At 37.4% G+C, this 21,808-nt stretch overlaps 1 protein-coding gene across 2 annotated transcripts; it reads right to left on the bottom strand.

Moving 5' to 3' along the window:
* Window positions 1-1,320: 1,320 nt before the first annotated feature.
* On the bottom strand, window positions 1,321-19,988 carry kcnn4 (potassium intermediate/small conductance calcium-activated channel, subfamily N, member 4). 2 transcript variants are annotated; one of them, XM_028470159.1, is made up of 9 exons: window positions 19,397-19,988; window positions 13,252-13,347; window positions 12,121-12,563; window positions 8,982-9,117; window positions 7,076-7,186; window positions 5,024-5,145; window positions 3,882-3,951; window positions 1,717-1,886; window positions 1,321-1,461 (listed from the first exon to the last, which is right to left on the bottom strand). In XM_028470159.1, exons 1-9 carry the CDS (start codon window positions 19,787-19,789, stop codon window positions 1,458-1,460), a joined length of 1,545 nt encoding a protein of 514 aa, XP_028325960.1. In that variant the 5' UTR covers window positions 19,790-19,988; the 3' UTR covers window positions 1,321-1,457. The 2 variants fall into 2 exon arrangements, with proteins under 2 accessions (XP_028325960.1, XP_028325961.1); XM_028470160.1 differs by lacking the exon at window positions 1,717-1,886 and having other exon boundaries at window positions 1,366-1,461.
* Window positions 19,989-21,808: the final 1,820 nt, after the last annotated feature.

The raw sequence follows: 21,808 nt of genomic DNA on the forward strand, positions 1-21,808 counted from the left end.
CATTGACTTACTCACTGTGGGCTCCATACCAGTCTATTTACCTTTTCCCCATTATTAAAGCAGTGTGTACCAGCAGCAATAATGTGGCTTTGACAAAACCTGAAAACACAAACTGGCTTTACACCTGCAAGCATCGTGGTGCTTTAATGGTGTGGCCACTGCTAACTCCACCAAATTTTTTTTTTGCTGAGACCCAACTCATTGCCCAGCACCTGAATGGCAAGTTATGCCAAAAAGCTAATTCTACTCACACATGGAAAAAAAAACAGAAGAGACACAAATCAATTTAGACACTATAAGAAAACACTAATGTGCTAAGAAGAAAAAACAGCATTGAAATAAATCTAATGTGTTTCAGACGTCTCATTGGTTGTTGCTGCTTTCAGTTCATGGGAGATAATGTTAAAGCACAACCACATAAAAAATCAGTGCTTCTTGACTGCAGCAAATTCACATTTTGTCACTTTTTTCCCAGTATGTGTGATATTACACTGGGTAAGAAATTTATTTCTAGATCTATAACAAAGCTGCTAGCTGGCATGCTTTTTCAAAGTGTTGGTTTTTTGTTTTTAAATCAACATTAGATCAGCCCATAGCAGTTTCTTATTCTTTCCGTAGTCTGAAATGGTTGTTATAGTTTAACTGCATTTTGTACACATACAGTAGAAACTAAGGTGTGTCCTGAGAAAGCTAGAATGGGCTCTAGTGCCATGTGACCCTGAAATGCATCAGGGGGTGTAGAAGGATGGATGGACTTGGACTGTGGGAAGAGAAAGCCTTCTAACTGCAGGGAGATAACCTAAATATCAGTGTCCACTAGATGGAGTTTTAAACTAACAGCATAAGCTCAACATGCACAGACACAGGTGGGGATGGGGGTTAAAATTAGCAACTTCAAAGTTTAGAGAATAAGACAATTCTCTCAAAAGTATCAAAAAGACATTACTAATGGCAGTTACATCACAAAGTTACACAATCTGAGATCTATGGTGAAATTAAATCTTTTAGTGGACTGTTTAGTCAATCTCAAGAAATGAATTGGAGATAGAAAACATATGAAAGCAAAGCATCTAATGGTTTTTAGAAATTTTATTAACCTTTTAAAGTATTACATTTTATTCATCCTCCCAACATTTTAGTTACAAACTAAAACAAACATTCTATTATTGTAATTAGCACAAATCTTATTCCACAGGAACAAGGAAGTTAAATAATGTTTCCATTGACGATAGTTCTTGTTTACTATCACAAATACTATGATTGTTCCCAAAGCAAATGGATATTCTTTAAGAGTGATTTTTTTTTTTTACATGAAATGAGCTCGAGTTTATTGCACTAATCACTGAGAGGAGATGTTTAATGTGTGGGTGTGTCATCCAAGAGGAGCCCTTTATCTCAGGGTGGAGAAGATGAACACTTGCTGTCAATGCAACACTCAACTCCTGCTGGCTGCCATGTCACCTACGGAAAAGGGACAAGACTTTATTTAAAAAGGTCAAGTTCATTTGAAGACGAAGACTGGCAGTTGACAGGCGAAACATGTCAGGAGATTAAAAAATCCTGAAAAACCTTGTCTGAATTATCCAAACCTCAACTTAACATACTGTTCAAAGAGAAGACAGAATGAACATCGCTGGAACTAAAATTGATTCATAACAGTAGCAATTTTCTGTCTCCTTAAAAGCCAGCCCATCATTACGACTGGTAGCCGTTCACCTGTTCTCTGCGTGGTGACGGTGGGCCAGTGCTTCTGACAGCAGCTCGGACGTTTGTTGGAAACAGAGAGTCAGCTCGTCTAACTTCTGCTCCATGGAGAGAATACGCTGCTCCAGCTCCCTATAGGAGTTATTCCAGTTGGCACTAAGGTCACACATGATCATCTGCATCTGTTTTAAACCACAATGCAACACAAACACACATTTTATTTGTGTATCCATTGTTAGGGAGGCAAAAATCGCACAATATTAACTTAAATTAACTTTATTCCTGGGTGTGATGCATTAGGTAAGAAGCACAATCTCCAATGGAAGGCAGACCATTCAGCTATGAGCAGAGTTGTAAATGATATATCCTACTCAAGTAGATGTACTGTCACCTGATTTAAACTGTATTCAAGTACAAGTAAGTCATACATTGAAATACTTAAGTACAAGTAAAAAGTAGCTCAATTAAATGGTACTTAAAGTAAAAGTTAGTAGTTACTTACACCCCCCACATTTATTTTTGGTAATAAATCTTGCCACGATTTATTTCCTTGCATACAGTCAACGTCTCATGTATACACTTAAAAAGGAAGAAGCAATATCTTGCACAACACAAAGGCATCTGTATAAAATAAAATTATTTTTTAAATGAAATAACACCAATGAAAATTTAAAAAAAAAAAAATCCGAGGCTCCGAGCTACATTTATAATGATGCGCTATGATGTGATGCATTTGATTGTTGTCTGGTCATTTCATTTCTTGTAGTTTCACAATGTCGGTTGATCATTTTAAAACAAAAAACAATTAATTTACTTAATAACGGTTCGGTGTAGAAATGTAATAAATCACTTTACGTCTTTTAAAACATACTTCAGTACAAGTAAAATTACTGATTTAGAAATATACTCAAAAAAGTACAAGTACCCATAAAAGCAACTCAATTACAGTAACGTGAGTACGTGTAATCTGTTACTCTCACCAGCTCACAGGTTCAGTATTGGAGGCCAACAACTGGTTCTACTTTTAAAACCCTGCTAAAGGCTTCGTTCCTATTTGAGAAAGTGTAGGCTATGGTTACAACACCTGAACCTTTTTTACCTTTTCGTCCCAGTTTTGCTGCTATATATTTATATTTATTCCTGGGGAAAATTTTCAACTGCACTGTCACTATCGTCACTGCGTTAAATGCTTCTTGTGGTAGACTCAAGAAAGTGTCTATTAGAACGATTGCCGTACGGACAACCCCCAGTGCTATTGGTACGTTTACCGAAGTACACGTACGTAGAGTCATAGGGTTAGGGTTAGGGTTAGGTTTAGTCTTTGTCATGTGACGTAAAATGGTCAATGAGGGGCTCTGCATTGTATGTCGGTATATTGATATGGCAACTGTGCGGATAGCCATTGCCTAGACTCAAACACCCACAGTGTAGGACTGAGCGCTACTGCAGGTCATTCATCCCCACTGCTAAAACAGTCTAGGGCATTGTACTGTCTGTAAATATGTATATATATCTCCTTGCCCCATCTGTATCCTATATTCCATTTGGATTATATTTTCTATTTATATTTATGTATAGCTTTTTTATTTTATTGTTCATTTCAATTTGTCTTCATTGCACTATTTTTCGCGTGTCTTTCTGGTTTTTCTGTGTGTTGCCTTCTGTTGTCTTTTTATTGCACTTTTTATTGAGCGGTCATGTCAGTAAATTTCCCCACTGCGGGATGAATAAAGAATACTCAATTCTTCTTACTTTTGTATTCTGCTTCCTCCCCCCTCTTTTTGTTCTCTCTCTTCTCTTAAATAAAGGCTTTTTCACTTTGGTTCCTGATCTATGATTCCCAGTATAACCAGCTTGTGAAATATAGCCACTAATTTTCCCTATTCTGTTCCCTTCCCTCCTTCTTTTCCACTAAATTTATTTCAAAGTTCATATTTATTTCTATGCAGTTTGCACAATGAACCCATTTTTTTTTTCATTTTCTCTGTTTTCTTTTGGGGATATTTAGCTTTAAAGAAAACATTCTTAAGCCAACGAATAACTTATATCAAGAAGCATTTGAGGAAATAAAACCTTTTGGAAACTTATTATGTATAATCCAGCTCTTAATTGACACATTAACACTGAAATATGTTTAATGATGTAGCTTGAAATCTTCCATCCATGGTTTCATTTACCTTTGGCAGGTCCACCATTTCACTGACGTAATCCCTCAGCTTTCTTTGTTTGAGGCGCAAATGCCGGAATCTGCAGGAAACAGACATGCAGGGTGAATTACTTCAACAAAACTGAGGTTAAACGATCTTTGAGCAAAATGTCACGCTGAGACAAATTATAAAACGTTAATCCTTTTTTAAGGAAAATGAAGTTTCTCTGATGGTTTAGTGAGTGAAATGTTCTAGTCAGAAGTTTGAATTCCACATTAGCAGATGGAGTAAATATCACGGTTTTGGTACAAAACTGAAGGGGAGGCCTGCTGACTTTATTAAAGAGCTATAAAACGTTAATGTGTTTATTTAAACATATATGTGAAGATTTTTAATGTACTGTTCCTTTGTCTTAAGTGTGGAAGTTCCCCTTCTCATATAGTTTCCACAATATGTATTTATAATTGTTCAGCCCATTTCAAAGCAGGAAGAGAAACCCTTCCACACAGTGATGCTGTTGTTAGATAGCTGCACATACAATTACACCTTTTCTAACAACTAGTGCTCTGATGAGGGCCTCACTTTGAATAAAAATACAGCATTCAAAAAAGGAAAATAGTCTATATTTGAGAGGTTTTACAAAACATCATTAAAAATATATGCTTTTAAGTTGCTTGACAACATGTAAGCCTTGAATAAAAAGATGCATTTGATGTTATTCAGAAACGGTGGTGGTTCTGGGTAGGGGCCAGGGTCAGGTGTAAACATGTGGCCCCCTCCACACCAAACAAGAAAACTTTAGTTCGCTAGCTGCTACCATGCAGGCATCAGTGTGATCAGAAGTGATACAACAGGTTGTGTATAATTTGACATGTTGTTTAACTAGAGATGTGTAAAAATGAAACAAAATGTGCACTTGTGTTTAATTTCCAAAGGGGATTTATTTTGTGTTGTACAGCATTGTCTCTTTTCAAACGAGTGAAGTTTCATTGTTATTCTTAAGACAAAATATACTTACTTGGTCATTCTTAAATCAAATGCACTCTTTTGTCAAGAGTGAAACTGGTCTAGAACCACCACTGTTCGGAAATAGATATTAAGTCTGTAAAAGTTAAGCAACGTTCAACCACTCCTCAAACACACTGATGTCCTCTGTGATCACTATCACTCACACTCTGATGGCCTCCAGGAGGCATCTTTGGTGTCGTCGGTGTTCACCGCGATGTGCCTTCGTCAGACTCGTGCGGTGCAGAAGCCAACACTCTCTGAGGACGTTGGCAGCAGCGTGGCGAATCTGATTGGCAAAACAAAAACAAAAAAAACCCTTCAAGGTATTGTCCATCAAATGACGATAATCAACTGTTTGTGTTTTAAATAGTGAAATCCAAGAAGAGAAACTCTATGATTAAATGATCAAGTCCACTTAGTCTAAACCTTAACTCTATAGAGCTGATTTCAGATAAGGAGTTATTGGGCCAAACTGTCTCAGAGAGTGTTACCAGAGTTTCATAAATACTCCCCAGTATCACCTTTTCACACATTTCTCTTTGATTCTATTCCTATCTGTTGTCTTCCTGCCCAAATAACCATAAGTCACTTTGGCCCTGTTGTGAGAGTTATTAATAGAAGCTGTCAGTGTTTGCATCCACGTCTCTTCCCTTGTTCCCATCAGTGTAAACCAGGACTCCTGCAGATAGCTCTGGAGGACACGTGCACACACACGCACACAAACTAAAACAAGCACTTTCAAGGCGTAAAAACGCAACATGCAACAGGATGCAGCCACCAGGAGAAAGGAAACGGTTGTATCCTCCGAAGCAGCTCCAGCTCCGCTCCCGAGCTCACACCTTGGCTTCCAGTTTGGCTCATCAGCGTGGAAACAAAAAAATTTCAAAAACAAACATTGTTGGCTATTATTCAATAGGCTTAATTCTTATTCCAAGCAAAGCCTCAAAAGCTGCTAAAGCTTATACGCTGATATTGAATTAAGAGCACCTTTTACACACACACACACTCACAAACACACGTGTAAGTTTGAGCCACTTCCTGTCGCTCACTGCACCGTCCTGCACTGACACAAGCTTCTTTCCTGACAGAGATAAGATTATTTCCTTTGTGCCTTCAGAAGGCCATGCACTAAGAAGTTTTCCATATCACATTTAACTTTTCCCACACTATAAGCAGATGTTTATTTTTCTAAAGCAACATAAGTATTATCAATTAAATAAAAGCCAAACCTTCATGTAAAATTGCATAAAATCCTGATCTTATATGAATCAACTTAATTTACAACTGTTCAACAAAAAAGAGCGTACAATATTAAGACCAATCTTCTCAAAAATAGTTAGCTCTCAAATGTAAAAATGGGATTTCTCACGACTCTACTGCCAAAGGGAGATGGTTTTTCTTTCTGTGGTCCATCTAAAAAGGTTGCAGTCCCAACAGCATTAAAGAGATGTGGTTTGTTGTAAAATACAAAAGAAACAGATAGATATGACAAATCCCCCCAAAAATTGGACTAGATGTGTGTGGGTTGACAGCAAAGTGCAACCGTATATTACTTTTTGTGGTTATATCCACCACTGGGTCTGATGCAAAGTCACGTAATGGAGACTTTGGGCAGGATTAGGTCATCTTAAATCCTTTAAATGGGTTTAAAAATCTGCTTTGAGGAGCTTTATTGCAATTTTTTTTGGTCTTGCAATGATGTAGAAGCAGAAACAATGTATACAATAGATTTGCATGTTATTTCCACTCCACCTATTACGGTAATAAAAAATAACCATTTTGGGCTCTTAAATGCTGTATCAAAACAGCCAATTATATCATTCATGTGAGGAGAGGGACAAAAGAACGGAATAGTATTGTTTTATGTGTTTTCCACGCATGGACATGAATATCAAATGGTTTATATTACATATAAGTGTAACATTTTACACCATGCCTAAGGTGTAGGCAAGGAATGTTTACAGAATAAAACCAGAAATATAAAAGTGCGTTTGAGAAGTTATCACAGTTAAACAAATTCAACGTTGTCAAACATCTACCCACTCAATTGTGTTTCTGAAGCATTACAACCTATTTAAGGATAATGGAGACTTAAAAATATATATTTTAAGACAAGGCCACACATTTCATTGTCATATTTGCGATGCATGCCATGCAACTGCTGCAAAATATATAAAGTTCATGCTGTTATGTTGATGATATTGAAAAGCTCTTACCCGTTTAGAAATCTGGATGTCAAGCATGAAGAAGTGCACGTGCTTCTCTCCTTTGTTCAGAGCCAGCTTCTCTGTAACGATTGCAACTAGCATGGCTGTGCAGGCTACACCCTGAAAGCCAACACATACACACTGCTGTTAGCAAAGTGTCCAATGCATAAACTGAGAGAGTCCCAGGGAAGGCACCAAGTTATTCAGAAAACTCCAAATTTAACATTATTCCTTAAATGGGTTTCATCTACCAACACAAAGTTATTTTTAGATGTTTTTTTCCCCTTTGAGAATAACTTTATGGACTGTGAGCTGCAGAATCAGGATGAATATTCAAATAGGATACAGAGATAACCTTAACCACACAAAGAGAAACTGAGCCTCATAGCAATTTGAATAGTTGACCAGTTTACCTGTTTTCCTCTTTACGACTTGCATTAAAAAGATAAAAAGAGAGAGAGAAAAGTTCAAGCATGGACAGAAGAACATTTATAGACTGTTGTTCAGTACATATTTATCTCTCACATCTGATGCTACCAAATATATACTATCACATCGTCTATGAGGAATTCTTTTCACACACAATGATAGAATACATCAAACCCTAAACACGGCTGTAACTTCAGGAAAAAGGGCTAACAATGTTAGCATTTTCTCTTTTCACAGGTGTGAGCATCCCTCAGTCACACGCTCCCAGAGCTGCTCTGATGGGAGTAGGAAATTTGCCTTTTTTCCAAACCATCAGCACAGGTTGGCACACCCGTGTGTTGTAGTGGTGCCAAAGGCAATAAACCACCTAAAAATGGATATGGTGGAAAGTTTTCCCATAAAAGGGGGATTTTTTTTTTTTTATGAAAACAAGATGGATAGAAAGAATGGGGGGAGGGGTGTGGGTGGTGGGGGTTGGAATGACTGTTTTCCAGTCTGTCACAAAGGTGTCTGAGCAGGACATGTGCCTACATCTCAAACTATGCCACTAACTCTTATCTCATTTCAGCTTATGAGACATGCAGCCACTCCTCAGTTTCAGTGACTAATTGTTGGTTTTTTTCGACCCTTTCTCTTTTATCTCCAATGTCATTTCCAACTGTAGCAAACCTCCCCTGCCAACACAATATCACCACACTATGTCATAAATGTGAAGCTTCTAAATCTGACTCGACTTTCTGTCTGGCATGCTTTGATCGGAAAAGAAATTAACTGAAAAACTGTACTTCATACATTTTGTGCATTGACATTATGTTGACAGGTCTCTTCCCTCAAAGCTTTTAATGTTGTCACCTGATATAACAACCAGGTCCCACCAAACGTCAACATTCGGCTGTGATTGAACTCCACCATGTGTTAAAAAACCAAAAAAAAAAGGCATTTGGGACACTTTGGCTAGCACAGACCATCCCATATTAGCTAAAGACAACAGCAAATAGTGAAGTAAAAGAACTGCGCCATGTCAAAGTTCATGGCTCGAAATACAAATGGATGGAATTGGAAAATATCTGTAGGGTAAGAACATGGGTTGCTATGGACAGTGTGCAGGCAAAGGAAAATCATTACAACAGAAGAAAATACAGCCCAGCAGAGGAAAAGATACTTAGCTTATCTGTGAGATCATTGGGTCAAAGTAAAGTAGCAACAATTATAACCTGAGCATGGACTAAAGTAACTGACACAAAGTTACAGCTTCAACAGAACGTCCTGTTTGATTTGCTGAGGGAACAGGCTGAATTTGCTCATGGTGGTTTCGGTTGTAACAAATACATGAGTTACACAAAGATAGAGAAGATAAGACGTCCCTGTGCCTAACAAACAGAGCATGTGTTTTGTATGTCTCAATGTGCACAATGTGTTAAGTCCTTCACAACGTTTGCATTTCTGTTGCATTTAATTTTCTAAAGAAGGAAATTCACTGATTTACCATGACTCCGGTGAAGAGGCACACCCCCTTCCCACAGCTGGTGTTTGGTGCCACGTCGCCATAGCCTACAGTCAGGAAGGTGATGGCTATGAGCCACAGGGCTGTGTCCATGTAGCCTGTGGAGGCCTGGGTCTTCCTGTGGGAAGAGGGGCAGAACTCAAATTATCTCATGATTATTTTTTTGTGTGTGTATGTTTTCAGCATTGGCTGATCTGACATTTAATATCCCATATGTGGGCAGGCAGCAGCTGTGTCTCTATTTAGGAGGCAGTGTTTTGCACATACATTTGTGCTTATTCTGAGGTGGATTTTCTTTAAAGTTGTAAAAAAACTATTACAGATTTTAAAATTTTAATTATTCTTGCAGTTCATCTATTTTTAATGGGTTATCGATCAACTGTAAATTTGGCTAAATAAAAAAGTATATTTATGCTTATGTAAAGGTACGTTTCAACATTGCCTGCCCCACCACAAAATTAACCATCCACTCTGGTAGACAATTATTTTTTAATTTTGTACCTTATAACTGCATCATTTTCAGCTGTCGCATCATGGAAATATTACAAACAGGTGTGCACCTGCTTCGACCCACATGTGTCATTAGTGTTCTTCACTGTCACTGATATTTTTATTATATTTACACTTATGTAACAGGATAAATCATAAGAACAGTTTGTTTTTGGCATTGATGACACCCTCTTTCTCTACTGCGTATGACTGAGAGGGAGATTAAATAATCATATTATTGTTGATTTCATGTTTTACTGCTGATATTAATGTTTTTCAGCTGATTTCAATGCTCTTATTATTTTTAAACTGTTCAATCTTTTCTTTTGCACTTTTCAATCATGTAAAGCACATTGAATTACCGTGTGTACGTGAGGCGCTGTACAAATACATTTGCCTTGCTTGTTTTGCCTTAACCATTAGACCACCATCAACTCCAACAAGTCAAAACACACATTATAAAGAAATGGAACGGTAGAAACTCATTACGAGTGAGATGAACTAACGATCTCGAACTATCCAAACAGTAAATCAGACTGTAGAGGCTCAGGTGAACATTTGGCTCACACTTGTGAAATCAGCGATTGGAAATTCATTTTGAAAAGCAAAGTCAAATTGACCATCAAAGTTTAAGTGGAAATGTTATACACAGAACAAATCTCTGGTTTAACAATACACATGGATGAAGAGGCGAGCGGAGGATTGAAGAAACAAGGCAGCATGAGTTAGAAACCTGGGAAATACGAGTACTGGTATTTGTAGCAACGCAGATGTTCTCCTAATTTCTACTTGACTGGAAAAAATGATGGATGTGACTTTGGCAGTCACGTATTTGCTCAGTTCATGATAAGCAACTGTGGGTAAAGGTCAAGACAAAAAATGACAAAAGAAAATGTGAATGACCGGAGACTAATGAGTGCGTGATTGCTGTGGAAAGTAAACATACAGCATTCCAATAAAAAGTTCAGGTAATGTCTCGGAGCCAGGACTCAAAATATCCTCACACACACACACACACACACACACACACATAGTTACTGTCCCATTAATCCCCTCACTGCTGTGTTCAACACATGTGCAGCTTTAGTTTAAAAATGTTATATTGTTTTACCATTTTATGAAGTGGTTTAAACACTATAGTGACGCATCAACATTTAATGTAGTAAGAACAAGCAATGCTGGAAATGTTTGGGGTAAACATGTAAAGAAATGCTTCAACGAACGACCGCATTCCATCACACAAGTAATCCTTCTTATTCCTTTGCAATCTGACAAATTAGTTGCTAATATAGGAGTGATGAAGTAATTATGAGAAATATATTTGTCATAAAAAGCTGCTTAAAATGTAAATATTCTGGAGAAGTATCCCATAATGCCCTACTGTATATAGTGAAAAACAAGGTAATTTACAGTAGTACAGAATGACTTTATTCATGATTCTTTCTATTTTTCTTTACTACTCTTTTTTGGATTGTCATTAGAGAGGTAATAAAAGACTCTGGCTGTGTCCGAATAGTCCCTCCTATCTCCTTTCCCATACACTTTTCCGTAACCCCGTGGATGACATCGCAGGATTAAGGAAAGGTGTTAGGAAGCTTCCAAATGAAGTTAAGGAAAGTCCATCACGTTGTTTTGACAATCAGACACACTTCCACTAGGTGACGTAATAATCCGAAGAAGGGAAAGGTTAGTGACGTCTGCTGTGATGAAAAAACTACAAATTTCCGAAAATGGACTACTTAAAGCGATTTGTAACACTTTCCGCTTATATAATCTCAAATATCACAAGGTTTGAATGGAAATCAAAGGAAAAGAGGCTACCAGGCTACAAGGAACAAAAGTGAAACTAAAAGAATGCCACATTGAGAATGGTTGCTCACACTCACCTTCCACTCAGAAATCAACATTAATCCAAAATAAGTATGATTTTATGAAATTGTTACATTCATGCAAGATATTGACCCACATAACGTTGCATGCATACACACAAATCATTCCTAAGTGAATGAAATATGTTGAATAAAACATCATGTGGCTAAAAATGTCTCTTGAACAACAGAGTGCTCTGTTTTACGTCATTTATAATCTGATAATGTGGCTTGCATATTGTAAAATATGGGTTTTAGATGATTTTAAAGTTGTTCAAGGCATATTATTGCATTGGTAATTTACATAATCTTTATCCTTTTTCAGCCTTTGTGAGTTTCCGTGAGCGCTAAATGTTGTTGTTGCAAAAAATTGTTGTTGCAAAAAATTGTGGGTCAGCATTATCTGTACCCTTTTGGTAAAGGATGCATCAGTGATTCCTAGGCTAAAGGAGGTTATAAAGGAAGCATTGAGCCTCCTTTCCTTAGCTTTTAGAAAATTGGAACACTCCTTATCATGGCCGCCACTTAAACACTTCCTAGGATTAAATAAAAGTGGATAGGAAAGGAGATAGGAGGGACTATTGGGACGCAGCCAGAGTCTGTACAGTTTAAATTTGAAGCTCAGTCTTTTCATTTCTGTGCTTAGTTATTCCTTGTATGACTTGTATGGAAGTGATATTTTATTTATACAGGTAGTCCCATTGGTCTAGTCCCAACAACCTGTGCAGCTATAACCTGTCAGCCATTTATTGCCACATTCCTACCTTTCACACAGAGTTAGCATCCAGGACGCTGTGAGCCAGAAGAAGAGGATGAAGACCAGCAGCGTGCGTGCCGGGTGTTTGTTCATCAGTACCTTGAGAACAAAGCGAAAGGTGAAGTTGATGTTGTTGAGCGAGCCAATGCTCCTGTAGGAGGCGCTCAGCAGCACTTTGCTGTGCAGCAGGATGGTTCTGTGCACCAAGTACAAGCGGAGGAACATCAGCATTGATAACAGCAGCTCCAAGTTCTGCAAGGGCTTGCTGTCATGATGGGAGGCACAAAGCGGAGAAGAAGAAAAAGAAGAAGAGTTGACATGGATGGCCATTTCCCAGTATGAGCCCACAGGATGGATGACACACACCAACAGCTCCAGGGTGATTATAAGGATCCTGTGGCTGGTCATGGCGATGTGCCAGTCCACCTGGTTGTGATCGATAATGAACAGCTGGAAAATACAAGAACCATATTTAGAAATGGAGACGACAGTTAGGAAGCTCAAATGAAAACAGATCAAAACAGCACAGGGTGAAATGGTACAACACTCACATTAAACAGTTAACAATCATCACTCATCCAAAACATTTTTTGATGTTCCATCATCTTTTCATTAAGTCATCAAAGTCAGAAACTTCCCCATTTGTGTTCATGTTCTTCTTCCCATTCTCTCCAAGAAACTCTATTATAATTCATTCATTCATTTTCATTTTCAAACCCTCTTGTTTCTGTTCCTTTTCATGGGCACATTTCTTCTGACTTTTATGGCAAAGTGAAAAAGGCACACACAAAGGAAAAGGGATGTTTCGACTGTCATCTGTAGTCAGCTTTTAAAGCTCTATTGCCGTCCTTGCATATTGACTCTGTTTTCATCTCCACCCTGAACTTTCCTTCACTTATCTCCTCTGCACACTTGGAGTCGACTGTATCGTATCACACGCATACAACCTAAAGGGGGAGACTTCAAACCCAGGGGTGTTTAAATATACAGTAACAACATGATCAAAAGTCATTGATCACTTCATCCACAAACACTTCAAACAAACACTGAGTTACAAACATGATGGAAACAAACAGCCTTTTGGGTAATTAATATATACACTATAAACACACAAATTCATCTTTAAGGAAAAACTCACCCTGATGTCTTTATAATGGAAAGCTATAATAAGAATGAGGAGACATCCAGTGGACAGGCTGATGAGACAGTTGAGGATTAAAGCAATGTGTGAGCCCTGGGAAAAACAAGAGGAAAGAGATGGTTTAAAAAAAACTTTTTTATTATTATTTTTCATATTAGAACGGATTTTGACAACATTTTAACCAAGGATATACCTTGCGCTTTGGAAGATTTCAGAACATTTTGGAGGGGATCCCGATCAAAATAGTGATTTTGGATTAGATTGAAAAATTGAAAAATCCCTGTCTCTCATCATTGGCAAAATTAATCAATATATGAAATTTGACTCAGTTAGTTGGCTCCCAATTCATCCCACCAAGGTTCATCCGGATCGGATCCAGGATGCATATTTCATTGCACTTTTTCTAAAAAAAATGGCCCCTTCCCATACATCTGGACCTATAGTATTGATACTAAAGTGTGAATGATCATAGTACCAGAATCAGGATCACTGATCCAGATAAAAGTAGTGGCTACTTTAGTTTCAGTTTAGATTTGTTTGTTTTTGCACCTCTTGTATTAACATACCTGCTTCTCGTTCTTCATTAAAAACCAAATGGTCTGCAACTATATCAGGCCTTTAAGTTTTATCCCTGAACTCCAAAGCATCCACCAACATATACCCACATTTTCCACTCTAGTTTTTATTTGATAAAAAAAGGAATTCAAGTTCAGACATTAAAATATAGATTAAATTTCATAGGCAGTTACATTGGAATTCGTTAAAATCCAAACATGTGAATGAGCATCAAAATCAGGAATGAAGTTGTTTTTCTTTTTTCGCCTGTTTAATATAGTGAGTTTGAGTGAATATTGCGCTGATGCAGGAGGTCATTTCATGTGATTTCCACAAGAACAATGAAGTGTGTTTTGAGGGAAAAGTCCTATTTTAGATTGAGGTATCAATGTTTAAAAATAATGATTATTTTTCATCACCAAAGGGAAAAATGTGTCTCTTTTTGTAAACATGAGGAAGTGACAGTTAAAACACATGAGCACACTTTGTGATAGTTTGATCCTTGACATGAAATTTGATGATACCTATTTTGCCAAGATTCAAGCACTTCCATTCATTTAAAAAACTAAAATAATTCAAGTAAAAAGTAGTTTAAAGTAGTTTTACAAACTTCGGTCTAATTTTGTGCGGCCCCCAAAACAAAATTGTAATTCATGAGTTTGGAAGCTATATGAAGCCCAACATAACACACAAAACTCCAGAAAACACAGAAAACAACAGCAAAATGTCTACTAAAGTACACAAAATGATAACAAAGACACACTAAACAACCACTTCAACATAAAATGACTACAAAAACAACAACATATACACAAAGACTTCTAAGACACACAAAATTCTAACAAAATTGCCCAAAAAGACAGAAAACTACAAAAAAATGACAACAATAATGCAAGAAATAATACATAATGATCCAAAAAACACCCAAAAGGACAAAAAAAATTGCCATATTGACAAGAAAATAGACAAAATAAATTAAAAACACACAAAATGTCTAAAAACTCAATACTATGAAGTGTTAATGGTCAGATTGGTCTTTGTTCTAAATGCTGACATGAATGTTGATAATGTGTCCCTCAGATCAGACAATCACATTTTTGTGGCCCTCGCTCTGATAGAAGTTGCCCATCTCTGCTGTAGAGTGCGTTGTCTGGACACTTTTTTGTATTCCCACAGTTTCTGTCGTAATATTCACATTACGTCTGCGTTGCATTGAGGATTATTTCAAAAGCTCAGTATTTCACCACACAAACATAATTCCCAAGGTCATTAAAAGACAGTTTGGGTAACATTATCCTGTTGGAAACATCTGTTTAACTTGCTCAACGTAATGTGGGTTAACCTTAGCGTGGATCCATTTTCATATGTTGGTCTTGAACAATGAGCTATGTCAGCAGAACGAGCCATCTGAGACTTTGCTAACAAATTAAAAGGCAACGAACCAAACCCAAAGCAAAAAAAGATACTTTGGTTTACAGTTTCTGTAACAAATGAATGACCACGTTTCAAACTTCATGTCATGAAATTTACTAAGAGTCTTTACATGCCAGCCACTGTGGTTTTACTTTCTTCTGTTTCACTTCTGGTTCACAAATTCCAATACTATGCACAAAGAATAAAAAAACTAAACAGGCAGTGGCACATTCGAATCAGGACACTGAGACTTAAAGAGTGGTCATGCAAACACTACAATTATACACTAAATGGTGTGGAAAGATAGCCTCCAGTACTGTTAACAATCTCGCTGTAGAGGAAGAGGTGAATGTGGAAAAAGGCTCCATAACTCGGCTTGTTTTTGTGCATTACGGTTGAAAAGGTATGCATGTATACAACTTGGTGGACAAGTAGTAACTTTCAGGGAAGAACTGTAAAACATGCAGCACTGCACTTAAAATAGTTTTGAAAAACACACAAAAACCACACAAGTGTGTAAATAAATACTGAAGGTCAAAACATCCCGGTTAAAAATCACGGCTTGCAAATATTTGACAGAATACTTGAACGCTCGAAGTGAATACATGAAAGTGGCAACGCAGTCTCTCCAAAAAATAGTACACTTTTACAGCAGAAGCTTTTCCAGGGCATCAGCATTTCCATGGCACCAAACCTGGTGCCTGTTGTGAGGAGCAGTGAGGCAACACCTGCTCTTGGTTCACATTTCCACACTGGAATATTGTGCTTTTTCTCTTTTACAAATTTACAGTAAAGCAGCTACATTGTCATAGCAGTATAGGGCCAATGTGGTTTGTGAGTGTAGAGCTTTTAGACACTGTAATCAATCAGTGACTTTCTGCGCGGAGGTGGTCCAATGTTTTGGGGCATGCATGAGAACTTTTTCCACATGTGGAAAGGCGTTTTACTGATTGAAACAAGGGGAAAGTTAATAGATTTTGGATTGTGTGCAGTGGGATTGTTATCCGTTGAGATCTGCATGTCAATGCCATGAGGCTGAGCGAAGGAACAGTGAATCTTCAAGTGGAAAAAGTAATCAGTGGGTCAGGGGGTTCAGAGCCCAGGTGCAGACATTGTTATAGTGCGACGTGGGGAATGTGTCTGCACTCCGAGCTAATCAAGAAGATTGTTGTGGCAGCAGACAGGCATTTGAATGTGATTTTCCTCCACTGATTTTAACCACTTACTAAGTTTTTTGGGAAAATAAACCAAATTATGACGAGCATGTATTATTTATGCAAAAGGTCGAATTATCTTCTTCATGTCAAAGTTAAAACTCTGGGCTTTTTCAAAAAAGATGAACGGCTGCTGTACAATGATGAAAGAGAGTGTTGAACTATAAAAGGATTTGAAACAAGAGCAACAACAACAAACCTCTGCCAAGCTCCAAATATCTTCTTTGCCAGATATTGGAAGTTATCTGGATCATGGTCCCGTAATCATTCACACTTTAAAGCACATGTCACACTCAAGGGCAGGCCCGGGGGCCAAATCCGGCCCTTTAAAACATCCATTTCGGCCCACAGGAGAGAGTAGAAATGAAAGAGAAAACATGAATTATTGTGTAAATTACCAAATAATCCAGTTGTAGATATCTCAAATTCACCAATTTAATGATTGCATTTTCCCTTTGTTCACATCACATGAACAGTCGTTTTTAATTGCAAACTGTAGAAATAAATGTTTTCTCTCACAAATCTTGCAATTGTTCACAAACAATTCCACAAAATTCCTCTAAATTACACAAAAATTGGTAACAAAGTCAAAAAAATTTCAAGTGAATTTAACCCTATATTGAAAACTAGGGCGCAATGATGTCAAAATTGTTCTCCCCATAAAGATCAAGCTAATATTAATTTATGAAATTCTGCCAATGATGAGAGATAGATTTTTTTTTTTTTTAAACAGATCTAGGATCAGTATGTTGACCTGGATCTCCTACAAAATATTATGGAATCTTCTACGGTGTAAGGTCTATTTTTGGTTAAAATTGTGTCAAAATCTGTTTAATACTGGTGAAGTAATTTTGCTAACAAACTAACAAACAAATAAACACCAGTGAAAATATTATATCCTTGGCGGTGTCATTATCCTAAAAGAAGGCTGTATTCCCCTTACTCTCACTGTGGTTCAAGTTTGTATCACTATGTTTGAACCAGGGAAAATCCTAAATCAAACCCCATATACTGTGTGCTCGGCTTAAACAACATGTCTTACTACCTTTGCAACATGTTGCAATAAATGGTATTGCTTCAAACATGAATGCCAAAGAATACCAGGCTGTGCAATAGAAAAAAAAGTCAAAATTTATAACAAAAAAGTCATTACTTTTGTTTGTCCATTCATTGAGTGATGTGGGCTTGTTTCATGTTGCAAATCTGCAGCTAAATCCTCACATGGGCAAATTCTAACAGGTGCTTTATCTGTCAACTCTTAGTTCCGATGACTAAATGTCCATATGTGACATTGTACAGTTGTCACCAAAAAGGAAAAGATTGTTAATGTTTATGATCAATACAAAGTGATGAAGAAGAGACGATGACATGTCATTTTAGAGATGCTTTTTAGACACGTCCAAATCCTGGACAGTGTTGCCAGATTCTGTGGTTTCCAGTCCTGGATTCTCAAAAAAAAAAAAAAAAAACACTTTGTTGGCCAAAAGTAATCAAAGTGACAGAATAAAATTCCATGTTTATTCAGCTCAAATCCCTAGCTACTTTAGATTAATCATCACTTCCATTTGATAACAGACTAGTCAAGAAGGAAGTAGTGTCATTATATAACCCTATTTCTAAAGTTGACAATAGTTGTGGCTGTTTTAGGGGACATAACTAAGCAGCTTTTTCAGAAACCTTTTTCCAAAAACTACCATTTTTATTTGGATGGTTGCCTATAGTTAAAATAATGCATTAAGTCGTTTTTTTTTTTTATGTTTCCTTTGACCGAGTCTGAGTTAACTAATGGAATTTAGAGTTTATCAATATATCCTCTAATTTTAAGTACTCGAAAAAACTGCTGTGCTCAACACTTTGGCAACCCCTTGTATATTTTGTATAAAAAAAGATGATGTAAAATGAGATAATGATAATGATTTACAAGTGGACATGCAGGCTGTTCAGTGAGGATAACATCATGGAAACCCTACATGATAGATATAGACAACCTGTGAGTGAGTTTTTAAAAGTTTGCTGTCTTCGATCACATGTGTCAAACTCAAGGCGCGGGGGCCAAATCCAGCCCTTTAGAGCATCAATTTCAGCCCTCGGCAGAAAGTAAAAACAAAGTGGAAAACATGACTCATGGCGTAAATTAGCCAATAATAAAGAATAAAGAAATTCAATGAAAGTCCACAATATTTGCAGAGCCTCACAGTTTTCCCATGCTTATATCACATTACATCACAGTCCTTTTTATTCTGAAATTGTTGAGAAAACCTTGCTCGATCCTTGATTTTTTTTTTTAATGTGCAAACGATTTCGCCAAATTAAATTTTTTAATTTTTTTTATAAAATCTATCAATTTAAAAATTTAAAATCAAGGACATGTAAGTGAAGGTCCTGCTTTGACTGATATCTGTCACTTATTGCAGGAATTATTTTCAGTGCCTTATACTTTACACACTATACCAGTGGTTCCAAACCTTTTTTTGGATCTTGATCCCAAATGTCTATTATCAGTTTTTGTTGAAGTGTGTCCTACTTTGTAACAAATACAGAGGATTAGTGCACCAAGTGACAAGATGCACCAGCTCAGATATTTTTATACTGTATATTTTGTAATTATTCCTTCCTCTTCCCCTTTTTTTATACTGCATGTTATTTTAACTAGATTTATATTTGAGAAAGTGAACGTACAGAATACAGTTGTTTAATATTGTAGGAAAAATAATAATAATAATAAAATAAAAAACATTAATATATATATTTTAATCACTAATTCCAGGCGACCCCACAAGGTTGAAAAACACTGCACTATACTTTTAAATCATTTAAAGTGCAAACTAGGGCACAATCATAATGACATTGCTGGTTTTCCCCTCCTATATAATCTGCGTCTGCTCCATATTTGGACCCTGAACTAAAACGAGTCTGAGAGCCCTGTTTTAGCTCATTTCATGAGTTTTGTTGTTGCCTACCTTTTTATACACAAATGGACATATTTCGGCGTGGATGATCATAAACAGGATTCCCAGCAGAGCTGCACCCAACGCCAGCGCAGAGATCCGCTTTCTGTCCTCTATCAGAAGCTTTCTGTCCCGCAGTCTGTACAGGTTCTCTCCCTCCATGTGAGCTGTCCGCCTCCCTGGCACAGACAGCGGCACAGAGACCTCCGCAGATCCCCCACAGCTTCCACCACCTATCAACCCATCGCAGTTCACACAGTCCACCTGGGGCTCGCTGTGAAGGTTTGTCATCTCTATGTCCAGGGCGCACACCAGCCGCGCGTCCCCGACCCTGGTGTTGGCCTCTCCGCTGTAGCACCGTCCAGTGTCCCCTCCTGTGCCTTCCTTTGGTTCTGGGGAGAACATTGTCTATCTCCTGTTTGTGGCTCATGGAAGTCTGGTTTCCTGGAATAATCAGCTCAGGTTCTCATTCTCCTCATGAACAGGAGCAGAGTGATGTGATGCGCATTGACCAAGCTCACATAATCCCAGTTTGGTCCAGTCCTGCTGCCTACATGACCTTTAGTAAAGAGTGTGTGCGTTCGCCTCTTACTAGGCTACTGGACTTGTGCTGTGTGTGTGTGTGTGTGTGTGTGTGTGTGTGTGTGTGTGTGTGTGTGTGTGCGCGCACTCGTCATAAAGCTTGGCACAGGGAATTATAGCACCTCTGCGTGCACGGGCCAACATGCTCTCCACAATATAAACATCTTTGACAACAGTAAACTACATCATAGTGGGGCAACCGAAAGATAGATTAGACAAATCAACGAGGGAATTGTTTAATATTCTTTATTTTTCTCACTAAATCATACCAAAGTAGCTGTTACTATTTCAAATATTCGTGCGTAATGACGTTGATCCCGTTCTGGTTCTGGGTGGTGGATCATGCACAAGCTACATAGTGACATCTTGTGGAGAAGCTTCTTCACCTCAGGGGGTCAAACTATAAACTCAAAGACCACATAAGAATCTCATCCTGAATGTGTCAAATTGATGAAAATCCTGCAGGATAATAATGAAATTTTAAATATTAACCCAAGGGAAGAACTGTAGACCAAATCCAGCTTCAGGTAAACTCAAACATTTCAGATATCTGTGACTACGGTAAATACTTTGCACCATAGTCTATTAATTCTGTGATCATTCAGTAGCTATTTAAAAATGTAAGAGACTGAATTGACATCATATTTTTCAAATAATTTAGAAGCTATTTATGATCCCAGTTGTGATAAATCAGCCCCTGAACTAACTTATTTTGCAGGTCCAATGATTATATAAAGCCGAGGTTCCCAACGTAGGGTATGGGTACCCCCTGGGGGCACACAAATTGTCATAGGAGGTATGTGAAGGAAAATGAAAAACGGTTTGACATTGGAAACTGAATATAGAAGGACCCGTAGTCTGGAGCCTCCATGCAAATAATCACAAAAAATAAGAATTTACTAAGTAATGGTTCAGTGTAGAAATGTAATGAATTAATTTACCTCTTTTAAAACATATTGAAGTACAAGTAAAATTAGTGATTTTGAAATGTATTCAAAAAAGTACAAATACCCACAAAAGCAACTGAATTACAGTAACATGAGTAATTGTAATCCATTACTTTCACCTCTGGTAGAGGGTATACGACTTTAGGTTAAATGTCTGAAGGAGTACGGGACTGTGAAAAGTTTGGAAACCACTGATATAAAGGAATACAAAGTTGTACATGTTCATCCCACATTTAAAATATCATCTTTTTTCCTTGGCCAGCATTTAGGCCTGATTGGATCCATCTGGCGTCCTTGCTTTGGCCTAGGCCCTTAGGTTTGACACCCCTGATTGTCAAATGTTTGTTTCTAAGATGTTTCTAAGGTTGGTACAAAAGCCCATTTGTTTCAACATGGACTACAGTATTCATAGATTTTATAATTATGTATACGACAAAAATTAAACTCTCCCTTTGTCCGCTTTGTTTAAGGAGGAACCGCGTCATGACCTTTAACTGAGAGGCTCCAGCACACAGCAGTACTTATTTCCGCTCCAGCCTTTTGCTGACACCAAGAACTTTCCAGCTCTTTGGAGTCGTGTTTGGACTTTGGACAAACAGGTATTCTTTATAGACCCTGTTTGGATGAGATTCACGACCTATCCCAAACTGCTTAAAATATCTGCTTTGTTAATTTAAATTTTTTTTGTCTAGGTCACTGTTTTTAATCTACAACAAGCATATTAAAAAAAAAATGTAATCCACAATTTTTACCATTTACCATTTTATTAACACTCAAATTGATTAATAAACAGATACAAAACCTTGCATTAGACCAACTACAGATGTGATTCAATATTTACAGCAAAGCAAATGCAGCCAAAAGATATTTCAAGGCAAAAATAATAAAAAAAAAA

The sequence above is a fragment of the Gouania willdenowi genome, chromosome 16 (assembly GCF_900634775.1).
Source record: "Gouania willdenowi chromosome 16, fGouWil2.1, whole genome shotgun sequence".
Taxonomy (NCBI): domain Eukaryota; kingdom Metazoa; phylum Chordata; class Actinopteri; order Blenniiformes; family Gobiesocidae; genus Gouania; species Gouania willdenowi.